This window comes from Chelon labrosus (assembly GCF_963514085.1).
Source record: "Chelon labrosus genome assembly, contig: SCAFFOLD_31, whole genome shotgun sequence".
Lineage (NCBI taxonomy): Eukaryota > Metazoa > Chordata > Actinopteri > Mugiliformes > Mugilidae > Chelon > Chelon labrosus.
The window spans coordinates 110,737-127,355 of record NW_028181545.1 but is presented as its reverse complement, the minus strand read 5'-3'; the positions used below and the strand labels follow the sequence as shown (position 1 = coordinate 127,355).

General features: G+C 44.3%; 2 protein-coding genes across 2 annotated transcripts in view; one reads left to right on the top strand and one right to left on the bottom strand.

Moving 5' to 3' along the window:
- Positions 1-767: 767 nt before the first annotated feature.
- Positions 768-4,062, bottom strand: LOC311509904 (CBY1-interacting BAR domain-containing protein 2-like; the record flags this gene model as incomplete). Its single annotated transcript, XM_084575344.1, has 7 exons — positions 768-2,309; positions 2,396-2,505; positions 2,588-2,593; positions 2,787-2,892; positions 3,618-3,686; positions 3,758-3,983; positions 4,043-4,062. The coding sequence occupies 7 exons, from the start codon at positions 4,060-4,062 to the stop codon at positions 2,172-2,174; spliced, it is 675 nt and encodes a 224-aa protein (XP_084431470.1). The 3' UTR covers positions 768-2,171.
- A 4,060-nt stretch (positions 4,063-8,122) lies between these two features.
- LOC311509903 (protein NLRC3-like) overlaps positions 8,123-16,619 on the top strand; it is a gene marked incomplete at its 5' end in the record, with an annotated part of 91,511 nt that continues 83,014 nt past the window's right edge. The window contains one exon of the mRNA XM_084575343.1: positions 8,123-8,292. Coding sequence (XP_084431469.1) covers positions 8,123-8,292 — 170 coding nt within the window. The remainder of the gene's footprint in view (positions 8,293-16,619) is intronic.

Here is a 16,619-nt window from a genome sequence, read left to right as displayed (position 1 = left end):
TCCCCTGATCACCTGCTCAGGTGAGCTCCTCCTCTCTGGGTGTGGATCAGACTGTGCAGGTAAATCCAGGACAGCATTAGAGAACAGTATTTTACTCTGGTTGTAGAAATCAGTTAGAAAGTGTAGCTAGAAAAGACTGATTAGTAAATGAATCTTTCAGATCAAGTGGATTGTTTGAGTCTAATAGCAGCGTGTTAGTGTGACTTAGTTCAGACTCATGGAGTGATGATGGAACAAACAGTCAAAGCTTTAAATGGAGTGAAAGGAACAGTATCACAGAGCAGACATGATCTGTTCCAGGTGCTGACTTGTGAAGAATAAGACTGACATTAAATGTGACATGGAGACAGGGAGGTTTAGCTCCATGACACAATGACTGATGAACTGATAACACAGACATGGGTCCCACACTGTGCTGCTATCTGGAAAACAGCTCTGATACAAACGCACCTGATGCCACTTTACTACCAACGTGACGTTCACCTGTTGTCAGCTGTGCAGGTAGGCAGCGCTAGGCTGCTCAGCTGGATGCTAACCAGTCTCTTTTGACTGAGTCTGGTTCTGTTCTGGTTCTGGTCCTGTGCTGCTTTCTCCGTCTGAATGCTGAAGAATCCCACTGTGACCTGGGAGTCCACGTCTGAAAACAGCTGTTTTAGCCCGTTAGCCCTGAGCATAAAACTAGCTTCATTTATTTGTTGACTTGTACAGATCTCTGTCCAGAGTTGGATCTCAGCTGCTGTGCTGTCATTGATCATTTAGAAGGTTGGATCAGACATTACAGAGAAAAGAGGAAGGATTCATTCCAGGAACTACATTGATGGACAGTGTTAGCTCCATGCTAAATGCTAATCCATCATCCACTCTACTGTCCACCGTTTACATACGTGTCAGCTGGAGCTGTTGTGCAGCACGTCTTGAAACACACCTGAGAAATAGGCCAGAGTGACGAGGCGTGACAGCTCTTTCATTTGTTGAGACCTGATTTAATTCCAGTCCAGGAGAGACAGGAGACGCGTCCACCATTCACTGCTCATAGATACAGCAAACCATGACCAGGAAGTAACTGGGACACCTGTCTGACCTCTGACCTTTTCTAGATGTCAGAGGAACTCAGAACTACTTGTGCTCTTTGGTTTTAGTTGTTGTTCTTCTAAGAAGTGCATCGTTGTCTAGGATTGAAAGCCAGCCTCTTCTTTAGCTCCCAGCATCCACACTAACTAACTAACTCCAGAGGAAACACACCACGTCTACAAGACATGTCCTTTTAGAAATGAAATGTCATTTATCTGGCTACTTTCTAGCAGAGATGACGCTATAAATAAATAGAAGAACTCAGTGTTTGTTAATATGACTCATGATGTTAATGAAGCAGCTGTGGCTGATAACCAAGCACAGACATCTATTAAAGTACAGCACTGTTACTGCTGACATCTGTGCATCTCTGCATACTGGGCAGCATACGACTGTCTGCTGGCGTGGAGACCTTCCTCCCTCTCTGATGCATACTCCTCCTCATCCTCCTCCTCCTCCTCCTCCTCCTCCTCCTCTTCATCAGTGCCTCTCTGGCGTTGCAAGGTGCTACGAGGCTGCAAATAAAAAAGTTGGAGACCTTATCCTCAACAAGCATTCTCATTCTGTCACCATAGCAACCAGGACATTTAGGCCTCACCCCCCTGGCTTTGTCGGGGTGCAGGCCGTGTTGGTGTCTGTGGCTCTGGCCGGTGCTCGTGGCCAGCGTTGACCTGAGGTGTTGTGGTCTAGGGGAGGCCAGGTGAGGACTGAGGTGGTGGTTTATAACGGGAGAGGTGTGGCTGCTCACAGGACTGTCCAGAGGTCCAGACAGAGAGTCGGACACCTTGATCCGACTGCTGAACAGCTGAGGAGACAGAGACAGAGGTTCAAGCTTTTCAGTGTCCTTCACTCACTAACAAGAGCTGAATCACTCAGACACCTGGACCTGCACAGAGTAGAGAGACTCAAAGAGACGAGGCGTCCCTCAGAGACTGAAGGAGCTGCTGATGGCTGTCAGTACAAGTCAAGACTCAAGACTCACGTGGTGTTTATTGTCACTTCCTCAATATGTTCAGTTCCACAGTTGAGCGTGTAGTGACGGGGGCATTTGTGAGTGTTTTGCATCATTTTAAACTGACATCCTGCTTTAATGAACAGTTTCAGAGAGTGGCTGACTCAGGTACCTCCAGATCCTTTTGACAGTTTATTGCCTCCAGGTTGTAGCACGTGTGTGAATAAACCTCCAGGGCTTTAGCATGGAAGATCATCTCCACCGTGATGAAGTCTGTGAAAACCTTCTGCAGAGACAAACACAACTTTTTCTCTGTTAGTCCCAAATAGAAATAAATAAATAGTAGAGCCATGTGTGACGTGTGAGGCTGACTTTGATATCGTCCAGTTTCTGTCTCTGGAAGTCTGTGATGTTCTCCTCCAGTAGCCTGACGCTGCGCTGAGCGTTGTTGAAAGCCTTCTGAGCGTTGACCTCTGCCTGTCAGTGAGCGGAGAACATGAAGGAACAAACCTCCTCGTCTGCAGGAGCTGCATTCACCAGACAACCAGGAAGTCATTACATTACCTGAGACTGAAAGGTGTGGTCAAGAAAACATAAAGTGTAATTATATTAGTAGCAAACATGTAAAGATAACAGAGAGTACACCATGTCATTAATATCCCCTGTCAGGCAGCATGAGTATGACATTATAGCGCCACCATGTGTTTGTTTTCTTGTTTCTAATCTGTGACCGGAGCCAGATCTCTAATAAACGTCTGTCAGGATACTATGCTCTGACGGTCCGCTGGGTTCTTCACACGGATTTTCTCCAGCTTCTGTAACTCCTTCAGTTCTCTGTTCAGGTCAGTGTTGAACTTCTTTAGATCAGTCTAAATGATAAAAACACTGTCAGCTCATTAAAAGAAACACATGCACAGTAAAAACAGCAGCTTAGAGCACACAGTGAAACGTCAAGTCTCCCTTTCTAGCAGCAGGAAATAAATAAAAGAAACACAGTTAAAACCTAAACATGTGATTTAGAGAGTGCTGAGTGTATCTGTGGCTCTGGACACTTTCTAAACTCTGGCTTGAAGCTGTTTGTCTCTGCATAAGGTTTTAATCCTGGTCACAGTGATTGTCTAACACAGTCAAGACCATGGACGTGTTGTGTGGTTGTTTTCAGTTCATCTGTTAATGATGACATGTGGTGGACAGGTAGATCACTCTTCTCTTCACCTGAATCATCTCTGAACTCATTCTTCATGGCTGCAGTGCTGACTTCACACAAACTAGTACATAGATCCTGTTCACATGTTCAGCTAGTGTCACTAGTGTCTGAGCAGGGAGACATTAACTGAGTGTTTAATTGTATTTCTGTTGATTTATTCGACTGAATCACAGTTTAAAAGTGGAAAAATGTTCCAGAAGAAGAACTAGGAATGAGCTGCTTTATGTCTGTTTCTCCTGGTTCATCATCTTCTAACATGAAGAAACCAGGAAGTGATGAATGTACAGGACTGCTGGAGACGATGAGACAGTTTGTCCAGAGTCTCCACTAACCACCTGTTTCTTTTAAACCTGGCTCATTATTATTAATGATAGTTTCTTAACTCACCCTTTTATTCTTGACAATGTCTCCGTAGGCTTTTAAAGGAGCAACCACTCTGGTCTCCAGTCTCTCTACCTGCAACAACAAACCACTCCTCTTAGCAACAGTCCCACAGGCCATGCATATTCTAACCAGAGTCCCCTGACCTGAGCCTGCCGGTAGTCCTGCACCATGGCCAGGTCTTCAGCCAGGTTTTTCAGGCCCGTCTGGAGCTCACGGTCCTCTGTGCCGGAGAAGTGGAAGAGCTGAGCGACCAGCAGGTCGGCCGTGTCTCTGAGCTTGGCTGTTTTCCTGGTGTAGGAGGCCAGCAGAGAGCAGATCTCCCCCAGGTACCTCTCTTCACCTGGACGTCCCTGCTGGGACACGTGGAGTCTTTAAAGATGGCTGGAGGAAGCACCTCTCTGTTCTAACCTGGAGAAGAAAAGCCTTACCTGGAGAAGAGGCTGTTCATGTCTGAGCTGTCTCCCTCGCTCTGCTCTCACTGGTGAGAGGAAACACCAGACTGTTGCCACGGTAACGCCAACAACAGATAGTGGGAGGGCCTGAGAGGGAGGTGCTGCTCTCTGCCACTAGGTGGTGACAGAGTGTTAGCCACCAATAGTCTCTGTTTCCATAACATGTCAAAGACTAAGAGGAGTGGTGCATATTACAAGGATGTTTCTACCGTCTGTCAGTTCACTCTTTATACTGAAAGAATAATAGAATAATAGAAACCAAGGCCTCCTCTCTGCTGCTCTCTGGATTATTTCATGAATTAACGGTGTTTAAAGCAGAGTCATTAGAGTCTGATGGTGCAGCAGCATCAACCTCCACCCTTCCCTCCACACACACTGACAAATAGTTTGTTAAAAGCACTCATGACAAAAAGTGAACTCTTAGGTTTACTTTCTTTAGGCTGCTTTTTCACATATTACTATTTTCTTCTGCTCTCATGCAGAAATAATTAGTGTGTGTCAGTGGGGGTTCATTTACGTGGGTGTACGTGGACGTGAAAGACAAACATCTTGTAAATGTCAACTCTCTGCACCAGTCTTTCAACAGCGACGTACCAGATGTACTATACTCCCACCCTCTACTATCATTTAACAGAGAGACCGTGTTCTTTCTCCAGTTCATACGTACCATCATGTTTTAAACTGAACAAACCATCTGATTAAATGTAAACTACATGCATCTGCACATTTGTCTTGTTGTCTTTCCTTTTAGATTTAGTTGTTTTTCATCACATCTCTCCCTTCAGTGCGACTTCCTTCAGATTTTCAGTAAATTCAGTCCCTGGCTGCATCTATAACATCTATATCATTCAATTATCAGCAAGTGATTTCAGGTTGACGGCAAAAACTCTGCAACATCTTTAACTTTCTCAGTTTCTCTCTTCAGGGTGATGGCAGCTATCTCCAGGTAGGACTATGAAGTGTCTGTATAGAAAACCCAGCAGAGATGTGGGAGGACTAGAGCATATCTGATATATTCTAGGAGAGACTGAGGCTGGACCATCCTTATCCCAGACACAGAGCAATCAGCAATGTTGACAGAATTTGACCGTTACGTCCCATCTGAAGAGACGGCTGCAGAGCAATGAGACCTGTCTGTGTCTAATTAGCTGCAGTCCATATGTATTTATATGAATATGAGACGAGATTAGGTCGATTGAAGCAACATCTTCATTCCCCGTGTATCTTATGTGAAAATATCCAGATCCTTATGTTTTTAACTTGGCAAAGAAAAAGAGAGAAGGGAGGGGATGCACACGTGAAGCCCTGTCATATCTGGTGAACATTAAACTTAAAGTTCAGCTCTAAACTGTTGAGAGCTAGAGCTTCTTTTTTATCTGCAACCACTCAGACATCAGGTCATTCCACACAGGAGACACGACAAAGCTTCTTCATCCAGGATTCTTCATATACATCTTTTATTTTGCCAATCTCTTCAATACTTGCATGAGGAATACACAGTGAAAAGCCCCTTTCAGTCATAAAGAGTCCAGTAAGCTCCAGAAAGGCCCAGCAGCATGGGCTATTCACAGGATACAGCATGTAAACATCAGCAGCCTCATCACTAAAGCTTACAAACACCAACAGAGCTGTTCAAGGGAAGGTGAAGAAAGATTCAAATACAGAAATAATTACATATCAGACTGTAGATCTTTATTAAAATCACCTTTGTTGAGTCTTTTTTTTAGCAAAAGTGTTTGAAAGAAATATAAAACAGAACATGACTCAACATTAACAACTACGTATGTGCATCTTCAGATGCTTCATTTCTTTTCTTTTCTATTAAATAATAGACTTGTATGAGTTTGACATCATATAATACTGGATGTTTTAAATATATGCTTTTAGAAGATTGATGGAAATACAAACATATATTTACAAAACAGGTGAAATGCTTGTGCTTTTTTTTTTCTCATTCATAAAACGCTAAAATCGGGGACATTTTCGGGGACAGCTTTGTCCGGGGACAGGTCATCCAAAATGGGGACTGTCCCCGTAAATCGGGGACGTCTGGTCTCCCTACACCCCTATACTTAGCAGCTACTTCCAGGTCTTCACATCTCCTGTTAGCCAGCATTTAACGTTAGGAAAACAGACAGTCAGAAGGCCTTTGAGACAGAGAGGGACAAATGTGGACCTTCAGGGGACATTTTAGTCCCTGCGTCTATGTTAACTAGCCAGGCAATGCTGTCAGCAACTTTTAGCTAACATTAGCCACCTAACAGTTAGCATTAGCAAAATCATTTTCATCCAGCAACACAAAACCCGTCAATAAAACGTAACTTTACGAGGCACAAGAGATCGTCTCTAAAGCACATCTTTGGTCATGTTAACCTGTTATTGTTTTAGATTTAAGTTTGATATCTGACAGCAAGCAAACGTCATTTTCTAGATAAGGTCAATGCTAGCTAACGCAATTTAGTAGCTCGGTTTATTCAGTTTGACCAAAAGGCTGCATAGAATATATAAAACCAGAAAAATAAATAAACTTTCCAGCTCAATCAAATAATAAATGAACTTCCCTCTGAATCTCTGGGCCTCCTCCTCTGTCAACCTTAGTCCGGCTTCCTCCAGCTTTTGAAGGAGCTCCTCCGTGGAGAAAAAACCCTTGATCATTTTGGAACTTAAATGTACCCTTTTGACCCAAAAAGGGTACATTTAAGTTCCACGAGGAACAACTTGGAACTTGTGAGGGTACGTCCTCAGCAGATGTACCTTAGAGAACAAAAATGAACCTCAGTCGTACCCTTTTTTCTGACAGTGTAGGGACGGTGATGACAGTAGTTGTACTAAATGCTTGTGAAACTGGTTCAGAGATTTTTATTAAAAACAAGATCATTTCAGCTGAGTCCGGCTTTAGTCTGCTCCTCTTCTATGTATGTATACAGGGATGGAAATCAATGTATAGTGTGTGAATGCCTATGTGCGGATGCAAGTTCATCTAATGTTCTACTAATTTAATTCAATTCAGTTTTATTTCTATAGCGTCAATAACAAAACAAATGGTCTCAAGACGCTTTACAAAACCAGACCTGAAACCTCCAGAGCAGCCTGAAGGAGACGGTGGCAGGAAAAACTCCCTTTAACAGGAAGAAACCTGGAGCAGAACCAGAACCAGAACCAGAAGCAGCTCATATGGAGGAACCATCTGCCTGAGGCCAGCCGGGTACAGACGGAAGAAAGACACACAGCAGTAAACATTGTCTACAGTAATAGAAGAGAATAGCATGACTAGTAGTAGATATCATCCTGTAGCCACGTTTCAGTCAAACTAAATAGATCAATCTGATGATCAGTTATCACATCATTCACTAAAAGAGATTTAGATGAGAGACATCTGACATTTAAAAGACCACATTTCATTTTCCTCTTCTTCTGTTCTACCAATGAACTTGTTCTGATTTGTATCAGGTTCCAATGAGTAACTCCTCTGTTGTTGTTTTTTGGTTTAAATAATCTGGGAGCAGACAGAACATCTAGAGTTTAGAGAGTTTAGGGTGTGAGACAGTCCTAGAGAAGCAGCAGAGAAGTGTGGAAGACTACAACTCCTCCTCCTGGTCTGAACTCTGGGTTGTCATGAGTAGTATATAGGACACACCTTTGCGCGTGCATGTGAAAATGCACGTGCACGTGAAAATGCGCGTGCATGTGGGTGTTACGCGCAAAAGTTTGACCCCCTCCTTTCCCCCTCGGGGTAGCGCTTGTGTGAACTACTAGTTTGAAGGGAAATTAAAGAAAAGTAAAATAAAATAAAAGTAATTAAAGAATTAAATACGTAATTAAAGAATTAAAATAAATGAATTGAATTAAAGAAAGTAAGTCGGGAGCTCCTCCTTTTCTCCCAGTGCTCGCTGGTGTGACGCGCAATAGTTTTGAGTGAAATTAAAGAAAATAAACGTAATTAAATAAAAGTAAAGAAAATAAAAGTAATAAAAGAATTAAAATAAAAGAATTAAAATAAAAAGAATTAAAATAAGTTAAAGAAAGTAATCCGTGCGTCCATCTAATCTAGCGACCATGGCAGCCTCCGATCGTATCGTTCTCGCCAGTATGGATCCGTCTTTAGGTATGTCTGACTCTAGTGTGACGCCCTGTGTGGACATGGACGGACCCCGTAGAAAAAAAAACAGGCGTGTTGAGAGCGAGCTTGTTCCCGAGTTTGAGAGAATTATCACGGGCGTGAATGGGTACGTGTATAATGTAGTATACGGTGATGGAAAGGTTAGGATATGTATGTACACTAGTCCGTTTTATCCTTGGGTTGTGGGGGAATCACACACTATGTCTATTGACGACTGGGTGGTGTTTCGCACTGTGATTTGTCCCGAATTGAACTGTTCTGGTTTCCCGTCTCCTCTGTATGAGGCGCAGTGGATCAGTCATACGGGTCCTGAAATGTATCGGGTTGAGGCAAATCGGTTAGATCGGCCTGCGTCCGAGTACATTTTTATCACTGTTTGTGCGGATAGAGAAAGTGCAATAGCTGCCAGAGGTCTCGATGATTGGCTAATGCATCCTTATCCTCTCACTTTCGACGAACACATGTCGTGGTTTACAAACTTGTTTGCGATTCAGTGGTGCGACTGGCCAGCTCTGCAGCATGTGTTTAGCGAGGTTGACCAAGTCATCAAAAATGACCAGATCAACCTTACTTTTCGGCGTATTAGAAAACGCCTTGTTTTTGACGATTTGGCGGGTGGTTCAGCGGACCCTCTCGTGTCTTGGACGCCGGGGTACACCCTCTTCTGATTGGTGGGTAGTGTGTGTGTGCGTGCGTAACTAGAAGAAATAATAATATTAATAATAATATTAAATGTTTAACCGTTATTATGTATATATTTCACAGACGATAGCGGCTACATCTCGATGCATTCATCCCCTGAATCTTCATCCCCTCCTCCGTCATCACCCATTTCATTAACCCCTCCATCATCACCTTCCCTCTTAAGGTTAGATTATGCTTCCGCTAGTGATCACGCAATGGTCACGCAATGGCCACGCAGTTGCTCGGACGCAGTCGTGAGACCGTGATGGTTCTGCGTGGGGTTTACGTGTCGAAATGCATGCCACACCGGTAGAGGGCGCTATGGTTTTTTATGACCGACCGACCGAGACTCTTGTGACGTATCTCGCCTCGTTATTTACCTTCCGGCTTTTGCCGTAGTCACAGTGTACGATGGACACCGAGACAGAGAGACTGGCGTTGGAGCTCCAAATTATTCAAGCAGAGGAAGAAATATTTCTATTGCAAATTAGGGCACGACAAAGGAGACAATGATGTTTATGAGTGGAAACCGGAAAAGCGGTCTCCAGCGGATGTAGTTAGCGGACCAATCACAGCCAATGCCGCTGCGTTGCTGCTGCGTTGCTGCTGCGTTGCTGCTGCGTTGCTGCTGCGTTGCTGTTGCGTCGCCTCGACGCGCGTCGAGGATTTTTGGGAGGTGCGCGTCTGGCCCTTGCGTAGTGTTGTGGATATCACGGTTCAAACTGGAGCCACACAAACCACCAGGAAACAGAGGTTGCTTTTCTTTAGTTTATTTGTCTCGCGCTTTAGTGCTGATGCTACCAAGTGCCATGGTTCTAAAAGAAAGAAAAGGGCAATGTAAATCATGCTTGATAAATGCAACAATATACTAGCAAATAAAATACAATTAATATTCTAAATCAAAACTGCTGAAGGAATCACCCATAAAGTAAACCAAACCAAAAGTTTCTCTCTAAACTTGGTCAGGTTATAAAATAATGCACTGAAATATGTCAAGATACTTACAATGAAACGAGTCAAAACACACATGACAAACTCTGTTGAGCACCAACACATGCAGAGTCTTGAGACAAAGGGAGAAAAAGAAGGAAGGCCTCATCCAGGCCTATATTTATAAAGTGGGAGGATCAGTGGGAGGCACCCACATCACCTGGTTCTCCTTCAAACAGGAGGATTGAGATTGCAGTTTGTAACAGCCGCCCCCGGATTTGTGCAGCAAATACGTTTATTTACGTTAATCTGTGATCTCAGGAAGTGGGATTAGTCTGGCAACAGGTCGTACGTATTCTCGTCCCTGAATACTGACCTTAGCACTACGAACCTTTCCATCCTTCCCTGGGTATACTTCGGTTATCATTCCAATAGGCCATGATGCTCGAGGATACTGGGAGTCAACAATCATTACAACCTGACCTGAATCCAAGTTTTCCTTGTCAGATTTCCATTTTTGCCTGGTTTGAAGAGTTGGGAGATAATGGCGAATGAATGCTGTCCAGAAATGGTCTGCCAAGATCTGACTGTGACGCCATGTCCTTCTGCCAAGGAGTTCACTTGAGCAGTAGATGGCCTGAGGAAGTGAGGAGTCAAGCCGCCCCATCAGCAGCATATTTGGTGTTACAGGATCTGGATCGGCATGGTCCGAAGAGACATATCCAAGGGGCTTTGAATTAAGGATGCCTTCAACTTCAACCAGTACTGTGTGCAAGACTGTGTCTGTTGTTGTTTGTTTTCCCAATGCAACGTAAAGGGCCATTTTAACTGATTTTATTTCACGTTCCCAGCTTCCACCAAAATGTGGGGCAGATGGAGGATTGAATTGAAATCTCATCTGTGTATGGGCTAATTTCTCCTTCAAGTCCGATGCCATAGCCTGGAAAGCGTTTTTTAGCTCTGTCTCTGCTGCTCTGAAATTTGTTCCACAATCAGAGAGAAGTTCAAAGGGTTTTCCTCTGCGTGAGACAAATCTTCTGAAGGCCATCAAAAATGTATCTGCATCCATACTGTTAAGCAGTTCAAGATGTACGCAGCGTGTTGTTAAGCATTTAAAGAGTATGCCCCATCTTTTCTCTGTACGGCGACCAATTTTCAAAGGGCCGAAACAGTCCATGCCTGTGGACCAGAATGGGGGCTTTGACAATCGAAGACGAGCTGGAGGAAGGTCTGCCATTTTGGGAATCACTGGTTTAGCTCTCCACTTCTGACAGTCTTGACATTGTCGTTGATGCTGGCGAATGGCTTGACGACCACGCAGAATCCAGTACCTCCGTCTTATTTCTCCCAGGACGCGCTCAGGGCCTGGGTGGAGTAGTTTCTCATCATAATGCTTGATAATGAGTCTGGTTACATAATGTCCTGGATCCAGTACAATTGGATGAATGGTGTCATGGTCGAGGGTCTCTGCTCTTCGAAGTCGGCCTCCCACTCGGATCAGGCCAAGTTCAGGGTCGTATTCAGGAGACAGGGGAAGTAGTTTGCTATTTCTTGGAATAGATTTTTCACCTTTAAGGGCATTTATCTCCTCAGGGAAACACTCTGATTGAGCTCTTTGCAGAAGGTGCTTCTCTGAGTCTATGTAACGTTGGGCTATATTTGAACTGTGATCCGCCGCCCCATAAATCATAGTCTTTGTTTCCTTTATTAAGTCATCCCAGTTGCTGTACTTCTTCAGATCAGGAAGGTTTAAGCCATTTGACATCACTGTTCCACAGAACATTGATTTCCTGATTTCCTCAACTGGTTCTGGTTCAGCTGGTACAAGTGGACTGATCGGCCAGCAGTTAGCATTTAAGAGGAGGAATGATGGGCCCTGACTCCATCTGTTTTGCTGAGAGAGCTCAAGGAGAGTTTTGTCCCGTGTTAGATCATCAGCTGGATTATTCTTTGAGTCAACGTACCTCCAGCTCCTTATGTCAGTCAGGGTCTGAATCTCAGCTATTCTGGTTCCAACAAACACCTTGTAACGGCAGGAGTCAGAGGTCAACCACGACAAAACTGTTGTTGAATCAGTCCATAATGTCACAGACTGTTGGGGAATAGTGAGCTCAGAACTGAGACAGCTGAGCACCTGCTAGAGCTGCACACAGTTCAAGACGAGGGATAGAAAGCTGGCGTTTAGGGGCTATACGAGACCGGGCCATGATGAAGTTGACGTGGATGTTTTCAACTTTGTACTTAAACCAAAGGTAAGCAACTGCACCATAGACACGCTCTGAAGCATCGCAGAACACATGCATGTGGGATTCTGATGTGGCTGAGTTCATGCAGGTGGGTAGATAACAGCGAGGGAAGTGAATGTCAGGGAGATTTTGCAGTTCGAGCTCCCATGCTTGCCATTGCTTCAACAAGCTATCCGTTTTAATGATGTTATCCCATCCTCTTTCCTGTTTCCATAGGTCTTGTACCAGGATCTTTGCTCGGGTTGTAAAGGGAGTCAGATAGCCCAAAGGATCATATTGACTTGCCAGCACTCTGTATATGTTCCTCATTGTAGGTTGATGGTAGGTGATAGATTTAGTTTTGTAGCTCAGTACGTCTGTCAGACAATTCCATTGGAGACCTAATGTCAGTTCTTTAGGGTCTCCATTCCCTGAGAGCCACAACTCACTTGTCTTGGACTTTGCATCTGGTGGAAGGTGGTGTATGACAACTGGATCATTACTAGCCCATTGTCTAATGTCAAAGCCACCCTTAGCCAGCAGAGGTCGCATCTTGTCAATGAGTGACTTGGCTTGGTGAGAGGATGGAAAACTTTGGAGGCAGTTATCAACGTAAAAACATTGTTTGACAGATTGAAGAACCTCCTCATTTCCATCACAATGATCCTGGACATGTTTGTTGACTGCATAGATGGCGCAGCATGGGCTACAGGTTGTTCCAAAAGGCAAGACTTGCCATTCATACACGCTCGGCTCTTGCTCCAGCTGCATCCCTCTCCATATAAAACGTAGTAAAGACTTGTCTTCATTCAGAAGGTGCACCTGATGGAACATAGCTTTAATGTCTCCACAGATTGCAATGGGATGTTGGCGGAATCTGAGGAGAACCCCAAGCAGAGAAGGGCCAAGAATTGGACCAGGCAGAAGACATCTGTTCAGATTTTGTCCCATATACTCAAAGGAGCAGTCAAATACAACTCTGTGCTTGTTGTTGTGTTCAACAATATGATGTGGGAAATACCAGATTTCTTTAGGTTGGTCTTTCTGCTCACTAGGAATTTGCTGAACATAACCAGACTGCACCAGTTTATCCAGTTCTTCTTGATACCTTTCAGACAGTTTGGGATCCTTGGATAAGCGTCTTTCTGTGGCACAGAGACGGGGCAGGACAGCTTCCTTTGGAGCTCTAAGGACAGGCATATTAGGGGATCTAAGTAATGGAGTAGCATAGCGCATTACACCATCTATATTTACTCTCACTGTCTTAGAATCAAGTAGATCAAGGGCCAATTTATCCTGTTTTGATCTTGTGGCTGTTTTTTCATTTACATAGGGCAGATTGTCGATTTGCCAAAGTCTTTCAACATTCCTGAGCAGTTCACTTTTGAAGCAAGTAAAGGTAAAGGACAGATTTTGCTGGGTTTGGATTAAATTGGCTGGTCCCTGGAGTGCCCATCCAAGCCTGGTGTGTACCGCCAGTGGACCACCAGGGGGCCCCATCCGTATCTCTTCCGTGGCTGTGATTAGAGGGGCGTAGTCTGAGCCAATAAGAACAAGGGGACATGCATGGTCAATGGGCTGTAATGGTATACCATTCAGATGGTGATATTGTTCTTGTAGCTGCTTCAGAGGGTATGTGTGTTGTGACAGCCCAAGGTTCTCTGCTGTGAATGCTTGATTGATGACATATCTTTCATTTGGCTGGTCAAGAGGGGAAATTTCAAAGGACACAGATGCCCCATCCAACTGCACTATATCTTGTCTTACAGTGCATAGGGAGATGGTTTCAGGTCGAGTGGCGAGGCCCAAATGTTGTACAGCTTGGGGGAGCAGGATAGACCTGTCTGCACCATCATCAAGAACTGCGTGCGTTTTAAGAGTTTTCTCGCCGTTGTGTATGAGTACATTAACGACCTTCAGCATTACTTTACAAGAGCGATTAGGTTGGTCAACATAGAGGAGCTCAGAGGGGGGAGATGATGCAAATGTCACAGTGGCCGATTTAGTTATATGGAGATCATGGAGAATGGTTAAGTGAATCTCCTTACAAACATTACATGGCCTTTTCAAAGTGCATTTGTCCATTTTATGTGTTCTCCCGCATTTAGTGCATCTCCCTTTCTCACTGATCCATTTCTCAATGTCAGATATGGAAAGTTTTTTAAACTCTACACATGCGCCAAGGAAATGATCCCGAATGTTACAGTAGGGGCAGTAAGGTTTAGGTTTAATAGTAGCATTAGCATTTACCTTCTCCTTGAAGTGTGTTTTCGATGTGCCATTTTCATCAGAGGTTGACAAGTAGACAGAGGAGACTTGTCTGGAGGGCTGACGTTTTCCAGTTTGCTGTCTTTCTTGTCTATGAAATTCCACGGCCTTCTCTGATATGCGTTTGGCTCTTGATTTCAACTGTAGCCAGGTCGAAAGGTCGAGGAGGGAATAAGTTTTGGTTGCCTGTCCAGTTAGAATGCCTCGGTTAATGCAGTGTTCAACAAATCCATCTCTATACTGTACAGGGAGTTTACTGAGAAGTTTATCCACATGAGAGCCACATTTTAATTCAGACCCTGTAGGGCCCTCTAGTGACAGCAGCATTCCCACTAGAGCATGGATAGAGAGAGAGAAATCATCAAAGGCCTCAACATCACCAATACGAATGACAGGGGAATTCAATATCATTCCAATCTCACTCTGAACTAACAGCCTTGGTTAACCATACTTCTCCTGCAGCGTTTGGAGGGCAGTGGAATATGGTCTCATGTCATGCATGCAGGATCTAGCCAATTTGTGAGCTCCTGGATGTTGAAGATGTTCTAAGAGGATCTGGTATTTATATTGCTCAGTAAGATGGGAGTGGTTGTCAAGGAGGTTCTCTAAGGCCATTTTCAACAGAGCAAAATCACTTTCTCGACCACTCTTAAACACAGGGATTGAGGGCTTTGGTATTCCATAAGCAGAGGCCAGGACCAGATCCATAACAGTGTGGGGTTGTGATTGCACAGAATGTGGAGGCTGAGATAATGTCTGCATAGGTTGTGAACTCCCAATGAAGGTGGGCTGCACAGGGTCAAGCGTGGATTCGGATTGATTAGGGGCTTGGTCTAAGCTTAAAGTTAGAGGTGCATGGTGGTTAGAGAGAGATGGTAGTATGGCATCAGCAGGCAGAGGGGGAATGTATGACTGGACAGTAGAGGTGGTAGCCTGGACATAGGGTAATGTTTGCGGTAATGGCTGAGGCATGGGATGAATCTGAGGGGCACTGGGATAGGCAATTTGTGAAAGTGGGGGAGTTGAATCAGCTTGGGACTCAGCATATCTCATGTTTACGGGAGCAGGAGTAAATATTCTGGAGGGAGGAAGATCATAAAAGGAGGCAGAAGCTGCATGATCTTGAAGAGATGAGGATATTGGTGCAGAAGCTGCAGCAGGGTGATCATCTGAGAGATTTTCTCTGATGAAACTTGAAACAAGCTGGGCTACCTCCAGTTCTTGCTCCTTAATGCGGATGCATCGCTTTGTTGCAAGTTGTCTGACGATGTTCTCTCTCTTCCTTTGTGCATCCTGTTGTCTTTGCTGAGCATCTCTGGCTTCCTTGTCTATGAACGTACATTCTGTATCAAGCTCCTCATCCTCTTGTTGTTGTCTTTTTAACTCCTCCAGCTCATCTCTCCTCTTCTTTTCCTCAAGGAGGCTGACTTGGAGATCACTCAAGACAGAGGTATTACTGCCTCTAGAAAGCCTACTTACTTGAGAGGTTAAAGGAAGACTGGAAGCTGATTTTGGACCGGTCTTCTTGCTACGAGCACCACTGCGTGTGCTGTGGGATTGTGTAGATGTTCTTAGCTGCGGTGCATGAACTCCATAGTAGTCAGGGGGGCGCCTCTGCCTTGTGGGTCTCCTTTGGCTGATGGGCCTTGTGAGAGGGTTATCTGGGATTGCGTAGGAAACTGATGGCAAAGGGGGAACTGATAATTCAGGTGAAAGGGCAGGCTCTGTGTGGTGAGCGGGTGAGGATGGCCTAGGTGACGTTTGATACAGTACAGGAGGAGCCTCATCCATGTTAGGCTGGGTTAAATCTTTTCCACCTTGGTTCTCATCCATAAACTCAGGAGAAGTCTGCACGTCATCAGTAATCAGTTCAACAATCTTTGATTCAGACATTTAGGTTATTAGGTTATTATGTGGAGTGTGGCTCAGTATCCGGCTCGAAGGACCAATTTGTTGTGGATATCACGGTTCAAACTGGAGCCACACAAACCACCAGGAAACAGAGGTTGCTTTTCTTTAGTTTATTTGTCTCGCGCTTTAGTGCTGATGCTACCAAGTGCCATGGTTCTAAAAGAAAGAAAAGGGCAATGTAAATCATGCTTGATAAATGCAACAATATACTAGCAAATAAAATACAATTAATATTCTAAATCAAAACTGCTGAAGGAATCACCCATAAAGTAAACCAAACCAAAAGTTTCTCTCTAAACTTGGTCAGGTTATAAAATAATGCACTGAAATATGTCAAGATACTTACAATGAAACGAGTCAAAACACACATGACAAACTCTGTTGAGCACCAACACATGCAGAGTCTTGAGACAAA